The sequence below is a fragment of the Aspergillus chevalieri genome, chromosome 3 (assembly GCF_016861735.1).
Source record: "Aspergillus chevalieri M1 DNA, chromosome 3, nearly complete sequence".
NCBI lineage: Eukaryota > Fungi > Ascomycota > Eurotiomycetes > Eurotiales > Aspergillaceae > Aspergillus > Aspergillus chevalieri.
This window is the reverse complement of record NC_057364.1, coordinates 1,983,086-2,000,304: the sequence shown is the minus strand read 5'-3', so window position 1 is coordinate 2,000,304 and position 17,219 is coordinate 1,983,086. Positions and strand designations below refer to the sequence as shown.

At 49.5% G+C, this 17,219-nt stretch overlaps 6 protein-coding genes across 6 annotated transcripts; 1 reads left to right on the top strand and 5 right to left on the bottom strand.

Annotated features, from left to right (window-relative positions):
* Nucleotides 1-3,126: 3,126 nt before the first annotated feature.
* ACHE_30717S (uncharacterized protein) lies at nt 3,127-4,224 on the bottom strand (the record flags this gene model as incomplete). The annotated part of the gene is made up of 1 exon (XM_043277366.1): nt 3,127-4,224. One exon carries the CDS (start codon nt 4,222-4,224, stop codon nt 3,127-3,129), a length of 1,098 nt encoding a protein of 365 aa, XP_043135252.1.
* A 223-nt stretch (nt 4,225-4,447) lies between these two features.
* Nucleotides 4,448-6,311, bottom strand: ACHE_30716S (Zn(II)2Cys6 transcription factor; the record flags this gene model as incomplete). Its single annotated transcript, XM_043277365.1, has 3 exons — nt 4,448-5,281; nt 5,337-5,480; nt 5,532-6,311. The coding sequence occupies 3 exons, from the start codon at nt 6,309-6,311 to the stop codon at nt 4,448-4,450; spliced, it is 1,758 nt and encodes a 585-aa protein (XP_043135251.1).
* A 1,544-nt stretch (nt 6,312-7,855) lies between these two features.
* ACHE_30715S (uncharacterized protein) lies at nt 7,856-8,779 on the bottom strand (the record flags this gene model as incomplete). Its single annotated transcript, XM_043277363.1, has 3 exons — nt 7,856-8,143; nt 8,219-8,623; nt 8,747-8,779. 3 exons carry the CDS (start codon nt 8,777-8,779, stop codon nt 7,856-7,858), a joined length of 726 nt encoding a protein of 241 aa, XP_043135250.1.
* An 898-nt stretch (nt 8,780-9,677) lies between these two features.
* ACHE_30714S (uncharacterized protein) lies at nt 9,678-13,281 on the bottom strand (the record flags this gene model as incomplete). Its single annotated transcript, XM_043277362.1, has 6 exons — nt 9,678-9,842; nt 9,897-11,875; nt 11,931-12,023; nt 12,190-12,727; nt 12,778-12,876; nt 12,937-13,281. The coding sequence occupies 6 exons, from the start codon at nt 13,279-13,281 to the stop codon at nt 9,678-9,680; spliced, it is 3,219 nt and encodes a 1,072-aa protein (XP_043135249.1).
* Nucleotides 13,282-14,136: 855 nt separating this feature from the next.
* ACHE_30713S (uncharacterized protein) lies at nt 14,137-15,058 on the bottom strand (the record flags this gene model as incomplete). Its single annotated transcript, XM_043277361.1, has 2 exons — nt 14,137-14,858; nt 14,929-15,058. 2 exons carry the CDS (start codon nt 15,056-15,058, stop codon nt 14,137-14,139), a joined length of 852 nt encoding a protein of 283 aa, XP_043135248.1.
* Nucleotides 15,059-15,590: 532 nt separating this feature from the next.
* Nucleotides 15,591-16,031, top strand: ACHE_30712A (uncharacterized protein; the record flags this gene model as incomplete). Its single annotated transcript, XM_043277360.1, has 1 exon — nt 15,591-16,031. The coding sequence occupies one exon, from the start codon at nt 15,591-15,593 to the stop codon at nt 16,029-16,031; it is 441 nt and encodes a 146-aa protein (XP_043135247.1).
* Between the last annotated feature and the right edge of the window lie 1,188 nt (nt 16,032-17,219).

Here is a 17,219-nt window from a genome sequence, read left to right as displayed (position 1 = left end):
AAGAGACAGTAGAATGGAAGACTGGATGCAATTGAATGCAGACTTTTTTGAGGTTCGAGTTAGGCGCAGTGGCTAGTAATATAATGATAGTAGTCCGCGGTTGGGTGTTAGAACACCAACGCCATCGCCAGTTTAAAAAAGGAATGTACGCGAGACGTCAACGAAGGCCAAACAGCCGCGGCGGCTACAAGAACAATGGCCAGTTCAGATATAAAGCTGTCTGCTGTCAGGGAAGACGAGGGTTGTGTTATAAGCGCCGGGGGTGCAGCGAAGATATGTATGGGGCGGACAAGGTGGGCGCTTGTGGAAGCAGAGGTTAAGAGCGTGTATGTGCAGGAATAGAGAAGCGGAAGAAGTAAGGTAAACAAAATAAAAGCAGTTTGGTTGATAAGTTGGAGAGAGAAGAGGTGAGGAAGAAATATCAGTGAGGTTGGCAGCAAAAGTGTGGCTTTAGCGAACCACGAGGCGACGAGGCACCAGAAAAAAAGAGTACGTCAGAGGACCTGTGCTGGAGAAAAATTTGAGGAAAAATAAAATAAAATAACAATGTATTTAAGATCGGACGGGATTAGATTCGATGATGCGCATCCTCCCTCAATTACCGATCAGGACGTGTGGCTGGGATCGTCGTGAACTCGTATGTGTACTCCGTATGTGCTGCGCTTACTATGTTCCAGGTGCCATTGGTGCACTTCCATATTGCTTTTATATATTGCTTTTTTATATTCTTTTTCTTTCTCTTCCTCTATTATTTCCACTATGGACTTGTCCTGTATCATTGCGTGTTTTTGTCACCCTCGCCGTCCCTGACGATCCATGCCATTTCCAGCCACGTAAACCATGTGGCCCATTAATTTCCTTCAGGAACCAGCCTTTTAGCACGTAGTACCCCTGTTAGTGTACACGCATAGACCACGATGCCATTATTTTGAAAAAACACGCTGACAGACGCTAACAGACCTAAGCTTGAACATAATCGACATAGTGCAAGGTCTAGCTATGCTCCCATGTTTGCATGTTCAGCTGCCCGAGTCCCCGTGCGGCGGAGAACCCCGAGTGTGAGGGTGCAAAGTGCGAGGCTTGGTACCAAACAACAACAATAACAACAACACTGCCACCATTTCCCGACAAAGAGGTTGATCATCCTCCGAGTTCGCCCCGAGTACCTGGTCACAGTGCGCTTTGTTGCAGTCACCGACATTCTGTCTCTCAGCCTGTTCATCGCCGTTCATCCCTGTCGTGTTGATCTCGATGTGCTCGTAGCCTGTAGCAGTGCCTTGTACTCCGATACTACGCACTCCGTATCTCCGTAACTCTACGCGAGGTATCCGCACAGCATCCGTGACCATCGTGAATCCGCCGAACTGCGCCGAACTCTATCGTGCCGTGTCCCCTCATGTGGCAACCATAATCCACTGCCTTGTCACTGTTTGATTTGTTTGCGGGCTGGACCGGTTCATCGTTTATTGTTGCTAATTATCTCGCTGCCTGGATCGTATCCATGTCTTTCATCCATTTGTCACTCGATCAGTGTCTGTTCTCTTTCGGGCTTTATGCGAAGGTGCGGCAACGGAGCCCACATCTGCCTTCTTGTAACGCGTCTCTTCGAAAATAATATCAAGGAGAGGTCCGCCAAGGTCCGCTGTCAATCAAGTGATTCTCCGATCTTATTCGATGCTTGTATCGAGTGTCGATTCCGACATGTTGTGCTGCTGTTACTCCGCCATCACGGAGAGGGGAAATAAAAGTGCGGTTAACTGGAATACCAAGCATGCAATTTCTTAGCTGTACCAATTCTGTCCAATATGGAGAGACTAAAATAGTACCGAGGTCGTAGAAATTTGGATTAGGATAGCGCCGTTGTATAGATGCTTGACTGCTTTGCTTGGTGGGCATGATAGATTCAAGGCTGGACAGTTAGTCATAGACGGTTGGAGAAAAGTGACAGATGAAGAATCATCACGGTGGGAACAAATGCTGCTATGTCATGAGACAGGCGAGATGAATGTTGACGGTCTTTGTTCTACTCTGCTACGCCATTCGTCCGACGCTGAAGTAGACTTCTACTTCTTTCCTGCCTGCTGTACGAGTTGACGGAAGACTTGCAGGAACCGCTTAGGTATTGCCCACGCTGCCTGACATCTCTGTACGCATCATCCTCTACTTACCCTTTCTTCAATGGTCCAGCCTTCTAGCCTTCTAGAATCTGCACACTTGCCATAACCTTGTTACTGATAATGCAGCTCATCCTTGCAACCCTCTTGCTCCTTCTCTTACAGGTGCTCCCTGTCCCTGTCCCTGCCCCTGTGGTAGGAAAGGGCATCGAACCAGTTAATGCATGCCGCGAATCCTGCCCTGAGGCCCTTTCCCCGTTTGTGGAGTGAACGTAGGCGGAACATTTGAAATATTCGACAACCCCTGCATGTTCGATAATGCGAATTGTGAAGGACTTGAATATGTCCAGACGGATCTTTTAGAGTGTCGCCGCTGGGTACGTATCATGAATCACACACTCATAACTTATATAGGACTCTTGCTAATGAATTATACCAGATCACCGATGACCAAGGCGCCCCATTCGAAAGCAACGGTATATTCCATGATTTCTTGGTCTTGGTGTTGATTAGTTGCTCGAGGGGAATCGGTGGTGGCGATGCAAGACAAAGAGAATTGACTGTAACTGTGACTGAGGAGGATAGCTACGGTTCTTTTTTGCTTCTAGCTGTATCTGTGAGTTTGAGAGTATTTGAGCGTATCTACAGTCAATTCAGGAAGGGCATTCTGCTAAAGTAGAAGGGCCATTTGGATGCGAATAGCAATCGAAATACTCCGCCCGCTAACCGAGTATGTAGGGCAGACTGCGCCAGGAGATCCTAAGCATTCGAAATGAACAGGCACTTGATCATCCGGAGATATTTTCTGCAACATTAATTTAAGCGGACGACTATAATCCCCGTCAATCTCAAATCGCCTCAAGCACTGACCACCCGATAGTTTCATAATTTGATAGTTCCCAGTGATCGTCATCTCGGAGTTCCCGACATTATTGATTTGACATGTCCCATCAAAACAGCACTGAGATTATAACATTATGAAGTAAGATCCTGTAGGCCTGTGTACAAACAATCAAACCCAGCTGCTAACAGCCTTCACAACACCCCTCAACACCCCCTCCGCACTCAAACTCCCGTAGCTGTAATTATATTCCACCTCCTTTCCGGGAAACACAACCATCTCCCTCCCCATCCCCTCCCGTTCGCGCTCCCGCTTCAAATCCCCCTCTAGCACCTCCAAAAACACCCTCGCGCCCTCATCCTGCCCAACCTGCAAGAACTGCACATACAGCTGCCACGGCACAGCGCGACATCTATCCAACCGCTTACCCGCGTGGACGAGCTCCTTAAGTGCATCGTCCGTAAACGCGCCATCAGTTAATGCGATGACGTACAGCGGCTTAACGTAGAAGCGTCGCTCAGTCTCATTGTACTCGGCAGCAGCGGTTCTGGCATCAGGGCTGTGAGTGGAGCTAGAACCGGCATTGATACTATTATGGTAATTGTAATAGGCGATCCTCATATTCTCCACCAGTCGCAGATACGGCTGCAAGAGCTGATTCAGGCGAGCGCCGAAGGGCGTCGGACCGCGCGGTTCGATGGCGTCGAATATCTCCCTGACCTGGCTGGCTGTTTGCAGGTTCGTGTACCCGCCTTTATTACCCCTGGCGGTCGTTGAGAAGCCTATTCGAGAGGTATCGGAGACTTCGTAGTGGTTTAGGAAGTAGATGTCGATTCCGGTATTGTCGGGACTGTGTTTCGCGCAGATCGGGGCGATAGATGCAAGGACGTCGGTGACTTCTTGCCAGCGGCCGTTGTCCTGCATGCTTGTGCTGTCGTCGACTACGAAGACGAGGTTGTATTCCTGGAGGAAGCTTGTGAGGGTGTCGTGGTATTCATCTTCGGCGAGCGTTCGCTTGCTGTTTCTTTTTCCTAGATTTATGCTTCGGCGTTGGCGGGGGGGTTGGTAGCTGGTTGTTGTGAAGGGGCTGAGGAGGGCTGGGGGTGGTGGTCTAAGGGTGAGGAGGGAGGGTGGTGAGGAGATGAGTTTGGTTTCGATTTGGACTTCCTTTTTGTCGGTTTCTCTGAGGTATGTGGGGGTGTTGGAGGTGTAGGTTTGCATTTGGATTGCGCCCCTGGTGCGGTCGTGCTTGGACGGACGTTGCCCCATTATTGCGCTGTGTGTTCTTTCAGTCGTGGGGAGAAAGGAAAAGGAAATTGTGTTGATGTCAGGTGCATTAGGTCCCAACTCAGTGGCGCATTATGCAATCATGAAGCGTATACACAGCATCATTGATTCCCAATTTGGGTAAAACCCAATCATAGTATAGTAAGTACAAAACTGATCCAGACGCCCGCCAAAATGCAAGAATCAAGAATATACAAATTCAGCGTCATGGGTGATCACTCCCAAGATCCCTCAGGTCTTCTACCCGATACACGATTCCGTCCTTTCGATCGATGTCCTCGAAGAATCCAGGTTCCACGCCCAGAATTTCAATTAATGCCAGCGCCTGGTCGATTCCCATTGTATGTCCAATCAGCTTGAAACAGTTCTCGACCCACTTCCGGAGCGCATGGGCCTTGTTCTCCGTTGCACCTGCGAGAAACAGCGGCCAGAGGAGTACAATGCCTCCAATATGGCTTCGATTACTGGTAGCTGGTTCCCCAACTAAGCCCAAGTGGTCTGGCACACTCGCGCAGATATCAATGGCCAGCTGTCGGGCTGTCGCACGGAGCCCGTTGCAATGAATCTCCAGATCTTCGGAGGAATACCCGCCAGCTGAATCCGCTGATAGTCGTCGTAGACAGCTCATGATGATATGTGTCACGATAATCTTGGAGCAGCGATACTGGTTCCAAGTATGAGCTAGCCACAGTTCACTGTAGATATGGTATTGATCGCTGTACGGTACGAATCCACGCGAGCGGCGGAGGAACTCTGCATCAATCACGGGTTTCTTGACCGTCTTGTACATGAAGTTGGGTGGTAGTCCGGCGAGCCATGTCATCAGCTCTGCTTCAATGGCGTAAGCAGTCGCAAGGATCTGTCGCCCGTCCGTGTTTGTTTGTGAGGCGATATCTGCACGCAAGTTGGACAATTTGCCGGTAATCGACACCAGTCGGTCACCATACGCCTCTCTCTGAGGCCGTAAAAACATGGCAATCCTAGAGCAGTCGAGGACTGATTGGGGGACTCGTGCCGCTCTTTGCAAACAGCTTACGATCTGCGCATACGCATTAGTCTTAGGAAAAGCCGCGAAAGGATAGGGCTTCACATACAATCTGGTAGCGTAATTGAACAAATAATCGAAGTCCGTCTTCATCTTGAAGTTGCTGTATCCCCCGTAACTCAAGTAATGCCGCAGCACCGTGGATATGGTTTATCCAATTCTCAATACTCTTTGGAGCCCTACTCGTAACACACTAACCGCCGTCAGTCGGGTTAAATTCATCCAACATGCATGCAAATCTTACCTCAAACATAGCAAGTAAAAGAACGGCAGCAAGAGTCGGATTTGCGCGCGCCTCGTTCACATCCATCACTGCTGCGCCCATTAATCTCAACGCATTGCCGTATTCATTTTCTGCGGCTAATTTCAAAGATGGACATCGTCGAATGCGCGCAAGCATTGCCGTGCCCACCGAGACGACACCAGCCCTCATAGCCTGCAGACTAGAAGACTTATTATTCTGCATGAATGCATCGGGTGTCGCATCCAACATCCAGAAAGCACCGGGCCATGCATTGTACCGAAGAAAGTAACAAACCGCTTCATCCTGAGTAGGATAATAAGATGGCTGAACATTAATCGATTTGCGGTTGATCTGCTGCACCGGACTGCCCTCGTTGCTACAACTGCCACTGCCACTGCCACTGCTACCCCCACTATCAGAAGGCGTCAAAACATCAACGGTGACGCTAGGCGTCTCCGCCGGAGGCGTCTTTTGCAGCTGCACCTCGCCCCCACTCGCCTTCTTCTCACTAAGAGTAGGGCTCGGGGTATCGATCGCACGCACAGTGGCCGTTCGTTTAGAGGTCTTAGCGGCCCTACGGGTCGTCGACGCACTGTTCTTCGCTTTCCGAACCACCTGCTGGCTCTCATCCCGGAACATCAGCGACAGCTGGTCCCGGTAGCCCGGACATTCACGGTGGGCTTTGGTACATTGCGAACAAGCAGGTTTGGCTTGGTCACAACGGATTTTCCTGGATCGACATTCGCCACAGCCTTTACTCGGCTTCCCGCAATAGACCATAGGGGGCAATTGCAATTCAATTAAACAGATGAGACCTCAGGTTGTGGGGTGGGCGATCTACTTTGACGTGCAGTACCAAAGCGTTATGTTCGCTGCACGGAGCAGGGACAAATGTAATGTAATGGGGTTATCGCGTTCGAACTGATGACTCGAATGGGTAATCAGTGCGAACACCTGTATGTTTGTTCAGCCGGTTGGCGGCCCAGTCCGTGTTTGATGTCGTTGTCAATCTTGTTTAGGCCACTAAATACCCGGGACTGTCACCAGCAACCGTATAGAATTGATAAAGGCAACGTCCATACAATAGACAAGGAAAATAATATGGGGGATATTCATAACCGCCCGACGTGGAAGAGGGGAAGTTCAGATGAGGCTAAATCTATGCGCTAACCGAATGGGGTATGCTCGATGTAGAGCTTCATTTTACCCGATCGGGTCATCTACATCGGCAGATGTACATGACTTCTTCAATCCACTACACGTTACAAGTTTTCAATTTGCTTGCATTTTGAATCCGCAAGGTCATACTATTATTATACCATGAAATACTATACATAAGTCAAAGCCTTGTGCATTCCATCGTGGGAAATAAGGACTGCAAACAACAACATCGCTAAGCCTCGTGATTCTCGAATTCAGCAAGAAAAGGTCGAGTAATTTGGTAGTTGGCATCCGCGCTCGAAGATTTTGCTGTAACAATCACTGAAAAGAATGATGACGTTGAAAAGATACCCTCAACCGGCGGCGCATCTCATCTCAGACACACGATTGATGGCAGGGTTTTGAAAGTAAAAATCCATTGTGTGGCTGGATCATTCACCAAGCTTTATGAGCCCTTAAAAAATGAAGAATGAACGCAGATAACAACACAGGCACATGAGCTAGCCCAGATTCCGTCATAATACCCAAATATCACCAGGAGATCATCACCACAACAACCTCCTGATGGAGATCCTAAAACCTTATGGCTCACTTGATTGCCTGAAATGTCACTCACTGACAAAGTGGACATATCTGCCAACGCACAAGGCGTGCCAGTTTAGCAATGGCGATTCAGATATTACGGGAGCTAGCAAATTTACCACATTAAACAACGATGCTATCCGATATATACAACTATGGAACTTTCGTGGAGACGACCGAACTTTACCGTGTTCGGCCCTGATTATTCGGGGCACTACGGGAAACGGCCACACAAAGCTATGGAGTGGTGAAACCAGAAGCGCCCGAGACCGTGGTCATGGATAGGATGCTGTGGTGCCCCTCATTTTTAGGATGTTTACAACCCCGTGAAATCGATTTTATCACTGTACAGCGCTCAAACAACTGGGTGATTCTACTTGGCCAAGTTTGGCGATGTAACTGACGGCGCTACGGATTCTGGACTCGTGCCTTGTCATAGTAGAAAGTAAATGTCATTCAACACGCTTTTCTCAACGTGTCATACAGTAACAACCCAAGAATCGCACAAAACCCATGATGATGCCCTTAGAAACCTTCTCCCTGTACACTCCTGTACACGACGACAATCAAACACAGAAAAACTAGTACCAGCTGGTGACAATAGTCACAGAATCCTGACGCTTTTTGCCCTTGGATTTCTTGTCCATCGGAACAAACTCGGGAGCATCAGCACGAAGCTTGAAACCCGTACCCTTGCTAGCAGTATTACCACCACGACCAGTCTCTGAAACTTTTCCTGCCATGCCGTTGCCGTTGTAGACAGATTCAACGCGGCTTCCAATACCAGTGCTCAGAGGCTCAACCTCCATTCCAATCTCATCTGGGGTCGGTTCGAGATCGCCAACGTCGATGTGGGGAGGTTCATACTGCTGAAGGGCCAAATTTGTCAGTAGCAAGTCCACGAGAGAAAAGCACCAAGTCATAAAAGTAGGAGCAGAACAAACCGTCTGCTGTCCCACATAACGATACTCCTCCAAAAACAACCTCTTCTCCTGATCCTTCATCTCATCCTCACGCGCTGCCGCCATCTCAAGCATCTGAGCCTCTGCCTGCTCTAGCGCAAAAGGTCTCTCCGAGTTCCAGACGTTACTACCAGGGCCATAGTACGACTGGTAGGAGTTAGAGACGCCAGCGTGGCCAGGAGGGTTGAACGCGTTCTCTGGGTGTCCGCCTGGGTGACCAGGGGAGGGGAAGGGCATCGTGTGAGAGTTTGAGTTGTTGGGGTAGTAGAAATCTCCCGTGGCCATTTCGTTGGCGCCGGGGAGGTGGTTGTTGGAAGAGTTGTTGTCGCGTCTGCGCCAGCGTTTTTTGTCGGGGTTGGGGGTGGTGTTGTTGAAGGGGTTGTTGCCCTGGTTTGTACCTTCTGGTTAGTTTGTGATACTCACAAAATACGAGAAGTAGGCCGTGCTGGATATTAGAGGGCGCGACGTGACATGCTGTCAATAGCAGAGCAGAGCAAGAAAGAAACTGACCTGGCTTCTCTGGTTCTTACGCCTGGGTGGCATGGCGTCCGTAGTTAACTAGACGTCTTTTGGAGCGTAAGGAATAAAGTAGAGGAGTGTAGGATAAGGTTGGGAGTATGAAAAGAAATGGTTGCCAGAAAGATATCCGCAAACACAAAAGAGAAGTGTTGCTTGTTGGGAAGGCCCGGCTTAAGCAACGGGGAGGAGGTTGTAAACAACAAAAAGGCGCACGTGTGCCCTAATCAGATATACCCCACGTTCAGCAGGTCTTTGTGAATGCAGTTTGCATTGTTTATGCTAGCCTTTTCAAAGCGCACAAATGGATTTCGAAGATACTACTTGCTATCCAAGATTATATTTCTTCTGATTAGGTTGAATAGGTTTAAAGTGCCATACGCGCTTAGAGCAGTTCATATGAAGATACGCCAACATATTTGAGTTTTTCTATTCTTTTCTTGATACTACCTATCCACCCCTTATTAATATCTTCGTCTTTTCCTTATGGGGGTTTAAAGATTAGACAGATCTTCCAATTGAATAAAGACCATTCAAAAAGAACCAGAATGCTCATGCGACATCAAATCATAGCTCATAGGGCATTATTTCTTTTTGGGTTTTCTCATGGGACAAAGTCAAGGAGACACATTATAACTCTGACAATAGAATAATGGGGTTTTCGTTCTTTGGTGAAATAGACATGTCAAAACGAGACTGACACTGTAAGCCAAGACGAAGAACATCGGGAAAAAAAAAAAAAAAAAAGAGCGACTGAAAGGGAATATGAGACTGGAAAATTTAAAGTATGGGAACACGACAAGAATTGACATATCTGACGAATATGAGCAAGAGGAGATCAAACACAGTCGGAAGCAACGGGATGTGGACTCTGAAGAATGGATCCTGAGCAGTAGATGTGAGCCCGCTTGTAAAAGCCCAGCAACTACTGCTCCTCTATCTGAGCCCGAACCTGCACAAAGAAGTTGAAAAGAGTATCTTGGGCAGTATCCTTGTCAGCCTTTTTGGCTTTCATCAGAATCAGGGCTTCCTCTGCTTCCTTCTCGACGCTATAGTAATCACTAAGCTGCTGCTGAAGAGCAAGAGCCAACTGCGCGTCAGGTTAGTCGAGAGTTTGTGATCCAGATGAGAGGGCGTAACTTACACGAAGGTGTCTCTCCCGCTCAGCAGGGGTGCTCTCATCGCGAGCTTTGGTGCAGAGCTCGTCAATGAAAGAACGTATTTCCTTGAACGATTTCGGCGCCAATTCGGGCTGCTTAGCGACACCGGGCGAGGTATTTTCCTGGTTATTGACTGGGATAGTCGAGCGTGGCTGATTGAGAGCAGTTCTGTTAGTGGTCGATGCAATGCTCGGACGCTTAGTACCGGTACGGAGAAGACGCTGTGGACTTCCAGTAGAAGCAGACACGCCCTGGATTACCCTGCGAGTGTGGCCATCCTGACCAACAGACAATTGGGGCTTGGAACCTGGTGTACTAGCCTTTGTACGAGTGGACTGCGTCGGCCTCGCGAAAGACGGAGTGCGGTCGTCGGGGGCGTTGCGGCTCAGGGGGCTCGGAATGGACGCGGAGGTCGAGATCGTAGAGCTCGGTGTTGGCACGAGCGCAGGAGAATATTCGCCCGAGGTTTTAGGGTTACGAGTGACTTTGCTCCAACCAACGCCGTCGGACAATCTGGGTTTGGTTGTAGGCGAGGCTTTAACCGACTCAGCCTTTTCGTCGACGTTCTTGACAGATTTCATGCTGACGATGGATTGGTCTTTAGTAAGGCGTGGGATGTGGCCTGACTCCTCCTTTCTAGTGCGTCCCTTCTCCGTACCGCTCTTGTGCTTGAAGATGTTGCGGAAGCTATCAAGCATCCTAGTGCCCTTGGAATCGGGAATACGGGGCGTTCCAACTGAACGAGTCTGGTCTTGCTCTTTAATCTCAGGGATGTTCACGATAGAGGCATCTCGCTTCAGCTGCGGTGTATCATTCTCCTTGCCCGACTCCTCACCAGGAGTTTTCGGATTAGCGTCCGACTCTGAATGCATAGGGAAATCAGCCACAGCCTGCAGCGAGGAGGTACGCGGCGGCGGGTGAGATCGCAAAGGCATATTCTTGAGCATCTGCTCAGGAGTCGTAGCAGGAGTTGACACGTGGGACGAAGCGTTACGTTGGTGAGGAGTGTGTGTCGGCGTCGCGTCTTCGTTCTCCTTAGGGGACTGAGACTGAGGTGAGGACGTGTGCACGCTGTCTCCGGACACAAGCACTTTCGGAACGGGCGGAGTAGTCTCAGCGTGCAATTTATCAGCGCTAGGGACGAGAAGATTGGAGAGACTGGGACGGTTGAGAGGCTTGCGCGCCACCGACAGCTCACGGTTGCTGATGTCTCTCTTCGGTAGATTCTCAAGGGATATCTGCGGCCGACAGAAGTTTCTGGTCGGTGACTGCTGCTCAGGGGTATGCTGGTCCTTGACCTGGTCGGCCTGACCCTTGGGTTTGTCGTCGTTGTCTTGAGACGAGCCAGATTTGGAAGTCTCGATGTACTTCACGCGCGCGGGAGACGACCTTTGAGTAGCGAGGGACGATTTCGAGCCATCGTCGGCTGTTCCCATAATAATGTTGTCCGCTGACCCAGCGATCTTCAACGTAGGCCCGTAGCGATACTGCCCCATCCTCTCAGTGGGACGAGTACGGTATTCGCCAGTGAAGACAGTGGGCGGCTTCTGCATTTCCTCCTCGCCATATTCCAAGTCCCAATCACCGACGGAAGAGGAAGACGTTGAGTTGTCCGATACCTTCCTGGTCTCTGGAATAGATTCTGGAACGGATGGGCTGGTAGGCTCCCCAGCAGGATGGGAACGTGGACCAGAAGGCTTATCCAGAATGCGAATGCCACCAGCAAAGCCCCCGTTTGAAGTGCGCTGTATGATATCAGCAGCCTCGGTGCTCAGCCTGCGGACGGAAATAGGAATTGCGCTGGGCGTGGCACGTGCTCCCTTGGTCAGGCCAGGGTACGTTTTTGGGGCAGGAGTCCGGGGCCCACGAGGACCCGTTCCGCCGGTAGGTTTACGTGTGATCTGGATTTTCGCGCTATCCGGTGCGATTTCGTCATTGACCGTGCTTGTATCCTTAGGGCTCACTGTTTATGGTCAGTTACGATGATCCGTGCGAAAGGGGCGCCGTCAAAAACATACGCTGCGACTGTGGCTTTTCCACCTTCGAGGCCTCCATTGTCAATATTTGTCCTTGCTGAGCTCGCGAGTCACGTTTGTCGCCGTGGTAGGTGTCTGTTTTGGATAAGTCAGCCTTGTTCAGTAGACTGAGACGTTTCGGCCCAGCCATCTCCCCTGCTAACGCGTTTTGAGACAAAGGATATTCCCTCGAAAGTACGTTTTGGACGAAGGCTTAATTCAACGACATGGTGAACACGAGAAGGATAGGACAGGGAAATACCTTTGTTCTTTGAGTCTGAAACGCTTTCAGCCTTCTCCACTCCCAGACCCTTGGAGCGCGTAGAATTTGACAAAAGATCCTGCGAAGACGACTTCGACTCAGTCATATTCTGAGCGAACGTATAGCGAGACGGGGTAATCGTAAGATCTGAACCTGTTGGCGAAGGCGGAGTCGTGTAGTTGTCTTCAGGCGCTTTGAAGACGCGAGAAGAGTGGAGAGAATTTCTGTGGGTGGAAGAAAACAAAGAATATTCTCTGCGGGAGTTGTGAGCATGTCTGTGAATGAGGGTTGCTTGGGCGTCACAATTGGTGCGTTCATCGTTGGGCTCTTCTTCTCTGAAAGGGTTGGGGGTTGACTGCAAGAAAGCCCACCATTCTCTGTACGGAACTAAAGAAGCACGCAAAGAAACATTCTCTGAACTTTGACCAGAGCTGTTTTCTGTAGAAAATGCAGGAGATGGCTGGGCTGTACTCATGGGTCTACTGTATATTGAGGCATTGGAGTAGCGCTTTCGGTTGGTCGACAAGACGCTGTCGATCTGTTCAGAGGTTAGTAACTAAGCTCCAATAATACATGTTGAGTACGTACACTTGCGATTGACAATTCTGACACTGGTCTCTTAGGTTTAGGACGAGCAAGTAACATCGACGCCCTCCTGATCTCCTTCAGGCGATACATCGGCTTGTACTAATTTGCGGCCTTGTCAGCTCGTTGAACACATGTACTTGAAGACTGAAAGCGACATACCTCAATCTCCAGAGGCTTCTGTTCTGGTATGTCTGCAAGCATTGTGCCCGTCTGATTAGTCCCACTCAACTGAAGAACCTTCAAACACCCATTCAACCGTCTAAACATTCTCATCCGCGCATAACTCTTTGTACCCTTCCACTTCAAAAACATCCTATCAGGATTTCTCAGCGTCTTCAAAGCCCTCGTCCGCCTATTCTCCCGCTTCTTCACCTCGGCCACCTTCGGTTTCGGCTTCAGTCGATTAGGCGTCACCCCCATGATGGTCGGATACTTGGGGCCGGTACACTTGGGAGGCGGTCGATACTCAACCTTCTGGATACGCTGCGCTTGTTCGAGACACATGAACCTGGGTCCTTTTGCATCACGGGGATCATGGGGGCCTCCGGGGGACATTGGCAAGCAAAATGGCTTTGGTCGAGCTGCGGTTACAGTGGTTTTTCTGTTCCTCGTTTTGTCTATCAGGGGAGCTGCAGGTCTTCTGGGGCGCGGTGTAGTGCTTGAAGATTGTAAGGGCTCTGGAGGAGGGTCGTTGACAGAGCTCGAGAGCTTTTTTCGTAGGTTTGGGAAAGACTTTTCGTGCTTCATCTTGGGACTCGCCATCGTGTACCTCTGGGCTTCATTCCTCATATTATTAATAGCCTGCTGCATCATTCTAGCTGAGGAGATACTCACAATGGCACGAACAATACTGCAAGACAATGCTCTTTGACAACAAGCCAGTGTCTGTACTGTGAAGAAACTGACAGACAACAGGTCTGTCGATGTGGAGGAAGCCCTAAGACTTGATGCTGTAGTTGAGAAGGGGTCAACTGCTAGAATATGAAGAATAGAAAGAGAATCTTTGTTTAAAGAAGGAGAGAAAATAGTTGAGTATGGAGAATGTCTTTTTGAATGTGGATGAATGTGTGATGCCCTTCACTGATCCTCTTTGAAAGACATGCTAAGCGAGCCTGAATCCCTAAATTGGTATCTCAAGCTGTGAGAAAGGAAATACACCTGTGTGCCTATCCACTGCTCAGAATAGAATTTTATTTCTTGGAATGGCTTTCTCATGTGTACTTCATGGTAAATTACTCTAACTCTTCTTATCTTACATGGCGATCAAAATTTTCCAGTAACTCAGAGGGAGACATATCGAAGACTTGCCCATATTGACCATTCCCATCAAAGCCAAGCAGAAAGCCCATCGAGGACCCATCAAGGAGACTCCCTTCGCTTTTGTCGCGAGCTGCCGACACCCGCGTCACCTCGAAAGCTTCGTTTCCTCTTCCCAGAGCTGCTACGGAAGGTGGAAGATTGCGTCTGTCGGATGGCACCAGTAGTTCCATCATCATGCCACTCACTAACCTCCCACGCGAACTTCGTAGAGTCGTCGTCACTCACTCCCATACCACGCCTAGATTTCATCAGACGACCCAGTCGACTTCCCTCGATCATCTCCTCAAACCAAGGGATTCCACTCATGGTCCCGTAACGGTAGCTTCGAAGGGGTTCGCTTGCTAACGTGGGCACGACAACCGAGGACGACGATGGCGCAGCAGCAGTGGTAGTAGAGACTGGAGCTGGGTCTCTAGTGGCGGGTACTTCTTCATCGACCTCAGACTCTTCTTCCAATTCTTCTTCGTCTGAAGACCCAGGGAGCAGGTCCAAGTCCTCCAGCAAGTGCTGGTCTCTGCCGTGGAGACTGCCAATGCTCACCGACATGAACTCTGCTTCGTCTCGAGGCGCTTCAGTCCAGTACGTCAACGGTGTGCCACAAAATCCACAGAAATTGCGCCGCGTGTGTGGAGCGTGGTGAGGTGTGAAGGTACGACGAATTGTATTATGCGTTTCGTCGGGGAAGTAGGATCGCGTGTGGGATTCGAACCAGTCCAAAGGGACCCGTAGCCATGCTGTAAGAGGAGTACCATGGTGTCTACCTGTATTCAAGTTGAAGCAACGACGTTAGTTGGCATCCAAATGTCCAGAGAGTTTCTATGGCAACATTACGGTTGTCAGAACTGGTATCGAAGTAGATCCGCGCATGGTCGGTCACATCTTCCGGAATTCGAATCAAATATCGATTACGGCCACATGAGCATGACCCGTGCAGAGGCTCTAAACCCGTGTCAGAGCTCATGGCGACGCGCTGTTGTATAACGATCGCGGATGTTGTATGTTGTGCGAGTTGACGTCGATCCAACCGGTTTAGTATGAGATCATATAGTTCATAGATCGGGCCAATTGAGGGCGATCGCAGAGACGAGGCGAGAATAAACCAGAGTGTGAATAGTCCCCCAGGTGTAAGAGGACACCTAAATAATCACAGGTCAAGAGTGTTCGTGAAAAAACCAGAGAGCGCACAAGACAGCGTTGAGACAAGGCGAAAGACATGGAAACGGTCGATGACGTGAAGCCGTCCCACAAGGCTTGGCTATTCCTGATGCGGCAACCGACTGAATTCTCCGCAGAGCTTCTTCTCGAACCAGGGTTTTGCCGTTGTGTCGGGCCCTGGTCGAGCCTGCGTTTATCTTCAGGGGTTCTTCTCCTCTTCTTGACTGTTTGTCGAAGAAGATTTACAATATCCTTCAGTTTTTTTGCTACTACTACTACTACTACTACTACAATCTAACTCGTGGTTTGGCTCCGATTTCAGTTCCACTCATCCCGATATGCCATCCGCTCAACTACCTTCCACATCGCGTGCCTCAAGCTCATCAGAACCATCTTATTCACCTGCTCCCAGAAGCATCACCATGAATGCAGATGATGGTGATGACCGCCGCTCGTCGACTCCGGCCGGCCGTTCACCATCATCATCCAAACAGATCGCGTCTTCGAATCAGGCCAACGATAAAGACAAACCGCGCCTGACAGAGCAAGAGAAGAAAAGCAACCACATCGCGTCGGAGCAGAAACGACGTGCTGCGATTCGAGAGGGGTTTGATCGGTTAACCGAACTGGTCCCCGGTTTAGAAGGCCAAGGTCGGAGTGAGAGCATCGTGTTGAACAAGACGGTGGAATTCATGCGTCTACAACTACGGGAGCGACAGGAGCTCATCGCTGAAATCGAAGGCAGAGGCGGTCGCATTGACGAAACGCTTCGACCGTGACGACTTTGGCTACTATGCTCACCAGATGGAGTGCTGTTCCGTTCTGCGTCGGCCGGCCTGGACGATGAGCCGAGGTTCGTCGGTATCATGCCCAACCCCGTGAAAAGGAATCGGGGACAGTGCCCGCTCTTTCTTCTTTGTTTACGCGTCTGCGGTGCAATTATTGACGAATTTCCTTTTTATATGTCGTGCCGGGTTTGGGCCAGGAGTTAATATACTACAAACAAATGTTGTGGCTCTTACGATTGCAATAGGTATTGGGTTGGTCCGCTTTCAGCTGGCCACGGATTTAGAGGAGCGACTCGGAATCGGAGGCGTGCGTGTTTTTGTGCTGCAATTATACCTGGGTGTTCTGTGCTTTCGGCTCGGTGCTACAGGCGTTGGATGGAGTGGGATACTCCAATTTCTGAATTTATTATTTTCTCTAATCATTCCCATACTCAACAATTATTCCTTATCTCGATGCCATTATAAAGTTGTGCAGAATGTGCTTGGCTGCATTATCGATATTTGCATAAATATACCGCCTTCCGTATACAGCGGATTGGTTAGGGTCACCTACTCAGGCTACCATGACATCTTTCTATCTAGACTGTCCATCATTATGCCTCTTGTGACTCATGGCCTTCGGCTGTGGAACCTTTCGTAGTCAACATGCATCAAATATCAAGGACTAACTTGGTCGCAACAATAGAACTAACCACGATGGAATTTCTTACCCACTCTCCCCAAGACCTCGTCCCTGGAAACAGGGTTATAGCAATTTGTGGAGCTACTGACACGAACGACACTGTCAGTCCTCACTTTGTCGGATTTCTATATATTCGATCATTGTCTATCAGAGAATTGTAAGAATACCTGTCTCCTCAATAGATGGGGCTTAACTGACGAAAGATTTAGGTTCTGTCCAAGCTGATCAGTTCTGGCTGACCTCTGAGAACCCCAAGGATCTGGTCCGAAAGTACAAGCAGTGCATGCATTGGGAATATTAGGGAAATCAACGGATTGTTTTGGGCGAAGCGATGCTTCCTATGGAAAATTTGTGTCTTGTTCCGCGCAAGGACCTTTATAAGAGTTTCCTGAATACAATTCGAGAATGAACCCAGATTGCACACGCGGCAGCCAAGAGCTGCTTCTTCTGGTTTTTGGCAACGGGGATCTTGATACCTCAGGGTGACTGTTGGTTAT